Here is a 4,891-nt window from a genome sequence, read left to right as displayed (position 1 = left end):
TAACGACCCCTCCCCCACCTCCACTCCCCCAGAACCTATAAAACGACCATTGAAAAAAATTGAGCGAAAATATTCACGTGATAAAGGAAATGCCGAGCTAGACACCTCATAAAAGGTATGAGAAAAACAGCAGTCAAACGTCCTTTTAAAGGTGGGCAAAAGAGGGGGAGAGGGAGGGGGGAAAGGAAGGGGAAGGGAGCATGTGATGGGGAAAGGGGACAGAGCATGTAAAGGGGAAGGCACAAGAGGGGAAGTACTGAGTATAAGGGTAGGGGATAATGGAGCATGTGAAGGGGAAGAGGCAAGGGAGGAGGTATCGAGTATAAGGGTAGGTGATAATGGAGCATGTAAAAGGGAAAGCACAAGGGAGGAAGTATTAAGTATAAGGGTACGGGATAATGGAACATGTGAAGGGGAAGAGGCAAGGGAGGAGGTATCGAGTATAAGGGTACGGGATAATGGAGCATGTGAAGGGGAAGAGGCAAGGGAGGAGGTATCGAGTATAAGGGTAGGTGATAATGGAGCATGTAAAAGGGAAAGCACAAGGGAGGATGTATTAAGTATAAGGGTACGGGATAATGGAACATGTGAAGGGGAAGAGGCAAGGGAGAAGGTATCGAGTATAAGGGTAGAGGATAATGGAGCATGTAAAAGGGAAAGCACAAGGGAGGATGTATTAAGTATAAGGGTACGGGATAATGGAGCATGTGAAGGGGAAGAGGCAAGGGAGGAGGTATCGAGTATAAGGGTACGGGATAATGGAGCATGTAAAAGGGAAAGCACAAGGGAGGATGTATTAAGTATAAGGGTACGGGATAATGGAACATGTGAAGGGGAAGAGGCAAGGGAGAAGGTATCGAGTATAAGGGTAGGTGATAATGGAGCATGTAAAAGGGAAAGCACAAGGGAGGATGTATTAAGTATAAGGGTACGGGATAATGGAGCATGTGAAGGGGAAGAGGCAAGGGAGGAGGTATCGAGTATAAGGGTACGGGATAATGGAGCATGTAAAAGGGAAAGCACAAGGGAGGATGTATTAAGTATAAGGGTACGGGATAATGGAACATGTGAAGGGGAAGAGGCAAGGGAGGAGGTATCGAGTATAAGGGTAGGTGATAATGGAGCATGTAAAAGGGAAAGCACAAGGGAGGAAGTATTAAGTATAAGGGTACGGGATAATGGAACATGTGAAGGGGAAGAGGCAAGGGAGGAGGTATCGAGTATAAGGGTACGGGATAATGGAGCATGTGAAGGGGAAGAGGCAAGGGAGGAGGTATCGAGTATAAGGGTACGGGATAATGGAGCATGTAAAAGGGAAAGCACACGGGAGGATGTATTAAGTATAAGGGTACGGGATAATGGAGCATGTGAAGGGGAAGAGGCAAGGGAGGAGGTATCGAGTATAAGGGTAGGGGATAATGGAGCATGTAAAAGGGAAAGCACAAGGGAGGAAGTATTAAGTATAAGGGTACGGGATAATGGAGCATGTGAAGGGGAAGAGGCAAGGGAGAAGGTATCGAGTATAAGGGTAGAGGATAATGGAGCATGTGAAGGGGAAGAGGCAAGGGAGGAGGTAACGAGTATAAGGGTAGAAGACAATGGAGCATGTGAAGGGGAAGAGGCAAGGGAGGAGGTAACGAGTATAAGGGTAGAGGATAATGGAGCATGTGAAGGGGAAGAGGCAAGGGAAGAGGTATCGAGTATAAGGGTAGGGGATAATGGAGCATGTGAAGGTGAAGAGGCAAGGGAGGAGGTATCGAGTATAAGGGTAGGGGATAATGGAGCATGTGAAGGGGAAGAGGCAAGGGAGGAGGTATCGAGTATAAGGGTACGGGATAATGGAGCATGTGAAGGGGAAGAGGCAAGGGAGAAGGTATCGAGTATAAGGGTACGGGATAATGGAGCATGTAAAAGGGAAAGCACAAGGGAGGAAGTATTAAGTATAAGGGTACGGGATAATGGAACATGTGAAGGGGAAGAGGCAAGGGAGAAGGTATCGAGTATAAGGGTAGGGGATAATGGAGCATGTGAAGGGGAAGAGGCAAGGGAGAAGGTATCGAGTATAAGGGTACGGGATAATGGAGCATGTAAAAGGGAAAGCACACGGGAGGATGTATTAAGTATAAGGGTACGGGATAATGGAGCATGTGAAGGGGAAGAGGCAAGGGAGGAAGTATTATGTATAAGGGTACGGGATAATGGAGCATGTAAAGGGGAAGAGGCAAGGGAGAAGGTATCGAGTATAAGGGTACGGGATAATGGAGCATGTAAAAGGGAAAGCACACGGGAGGATGTATTAAGTATAAGGGTACGGGATAATGGAGCATGTGAAGGGGAAGAGGCAAGGGAGGAAGTATTATGTATAAGGGTACGGGATAATGGAGCATGTGAAGGGGAAGAGGCAAGGGAGGAAGTATTATGTATAAGGGTACGGGATAATGGAGCATGTGAAGGGGAAGAGGCAAGGGAGGAGGTATCGAGTATAAGGGTAGGGGATAATGGATCATGTGAAGGGGAAGAGGCAAGGGAGGAGGTATCGAGTATAAGGGTAGGGGATAATGGAGCATGTGAAGGGGAAGAGGCAAGGGAGAAGGTATCGAGTATAAGGGTAGGGGATAATGGAGCATGTGAAGGGGAAGAGGCAAGGGAGGAGGTATCGAGTATAAGGGTAGGGGATAATGGAGCATGTGAAGGGGAAGAGGCAAGGGAGAAGGTATCGAGTATAAGGGTAGGGGATAATGGAGCATGTGAAGGGGAAGAGGCAAGGGAGGAGGTATCGAGTATAAGGGTAGGGGATAATGGAACATGTGAAGGGGAAGAGGCAAGGGAGGAGGTATCGAGTATAAGGGTAGGGGATAATGGAGCATGTGAAGGGGAAGAGGCAAGGGAGAAGGTATCGAGTATAAGGGTAGGGGATAATGGAGCATGTGAAGGGGAAGAGGCAAGGGAGGAGGTATCGAGTATAAGGGTAGGGGATAATGGAGCATGTGAAGGGGAAGAGGCAAGGGAGAAGGTATCGAGTATAAGGGTAGGGGATAATGGAACATGTGAAGGGGAAGAGGCAAGGGAGGAGGTATCGAGTATAAGGGTAGGGGATAATGGAGCATGTGAAGGGGAAGAGGCAAGGGAGAAGGTATCGAGTATAAGGGTAGGGGATAATGGAGCATGTGAAGGGGAAGAGGCAAGGGAGGAGGTATCGAGTATAAGGGTAGGGGATAATGGAGCATGTGAAGGGGAAGAGGCAAGGGAGGAGGTATCGAGTATAAGGGTAGGGGATAATGGAGCATGTGAAGGGGAAGAGGCAAGGGAGAAGGTATCGAGTTTAAGGGTACGGGATAATGGAGCATGTAAAAGGGAAAGCACACGGGAGGATGTATTAAGTATAAGGGTACGGGATAATGGAGCATGTGAAGGGGAAGAGGCAAGGGAGGAAGTATTATGTATAAGGGTACGGGATAATGGAGCATGTGAAGGGGAAGAGGCAAGGGAGGAAGTATTATGTATAAGGGTACGGGATAATGGAGCATGTGAAGGGGAAGAGGCAAGGGAGGAAGTATTATGTATAAGGGTACGGGATAATGGAGCATGTGAAGGGGAAGAGGCAAGGGAAGAGGTATCGAGTATAAGGGTACGGGATAATGGAGCATGTAAAAAGGAAAGCACAAGGGAGGAAGTATTAAGTATAAGGGTACGGGATAATGGAGCATGTGAAGGGGAAGAGGCAAGGGAGGAAGTATTATGTATAAGGGTACGGGATAATGGAGCATGTGAAGGGGAAGAGGCAAGGGAAGAGGTATCGAGTATAAGGGTACGGGATAATGGAGCATGTAAAAAGGAAAGCACAAGGGAGGAAGTATTAAGTATAAGGGTACGGGATAATGGAGCATGTGAAGGGGAAGAGGCAAGGGAGGAAGTATTATGTATAAGGGTACGGGATAATGGAGCATGTGAAGGGGAAGAGGCAAGGGAGAAGGTATCGAGTATAAGGGTAGAGGATAATGGAGCATGTGAAGGGGAAGAGGCAAGGGAGGAGGTATCGAGTATAAGGGTAGGGGATAATGGAGCATGTAGATGGGTGTGAGGTAATGGAGCCTGTAGATGGGTACGGGGTAATGGAGCGTGTAGATAGGTAGGGGATAATGGAGCATGTAGATGAGTAGGAGGTAATGGAGATTGTGGATAGATAGGAGGTAAAGGAGCATGTGGGTGGGTAGGGGGTAATGAAACATGTAGATGGGTAGGTGGGAAGGGAACATATGGAGGGGAAGGGGTAAGGGAGGAGGTATTGAGTATACGGGTAGGGGGTAATGGAGCATGTGAATGGGTAGAAGTTAATGGAGCATGTAGATGGGTAGGGGGTAATAGTGCATATGAATAGGTAGAGGGGTAATGGAGCATTCGAACGGATAGGCGGACGAAGCATGTGATTGATTGATTGATTGAAAGTTTTCTAGCATCCTGACATCTAAGGTCTTTGAGCATGTGAAGGGTGAGTGGCAGGGGAGAAGGTCTTGAGTATAAGGGGTAGAGGAAAGGTATTGAGTATAAGGGGTAGGGGTTAATAGAGCATATGAAAGGGATGGTATTTTCATATGCTCAGTGTTAGGGAAGAGAAGGGAAATTGAGGGTAAAAACTAGAGAAGAGCTAAGGGCGAAGTGGAAAAGTGATAGGTAGGGATGGGGATGAAGGGAAAAGAAACATATGAGGGAGTAACAACACATGAAAACAGGAATGGCTAAAAAGACAGGATGGGGGGGGGGGATATATCGTATGCTCACTCTTGGGGCAAAAGTGGAGTCGGAGTGGGGTGAGGGGAATGCAGGGAGGGGGGGAGGTTGAGGGGTATCAGAAGCTCAATGGTGAATTTAATTAAACATAGGACAAGAACTT

The 4,891-nt window shown here is 47.6% G+C and overlaps 1 protein-coding gene across 1 annotated transcript; it reads left to right on the top strand.

Moving 5' to 3' along the window:
• The first annotated feature begins 205 nt into the window (after positions 1-205).
• On the top strand, positions 206-4,081 carry LOC137628519 (uncharacterized). Its single transcript, XM_068359670.1, has one exon. The coding sequence runs from the start codon at positions 206-208 to the stop codon at positions 4,079-4,081; it is 3,876 nt and encodes a 1,291-aa protein (XP_068215771.1).
• Positions 4,082-4,891: the final 810 nt, after the last annotated feature.

The sequence above is a fragment of the Palaemon carinicauda genome, chromosome 36 (assembly GCF_036898095.1).
Source record: "Palaemon carinicauda isolate YSFRI2023 chromosome 36, ASM3689809v2, whole genome shotgun sequence".
In the NCBI taxonomy this organism is placed as follows: domain Eukaryota; kingdom Metazoa; phylum Arthropoda; class Malacostraca; order Decapoda; family Palaemonidae; genus Palaemon; species Palaemon carinicauda.
This window is presented reverse-complemented; position numbering and strand designations above follow the sequence as displayed.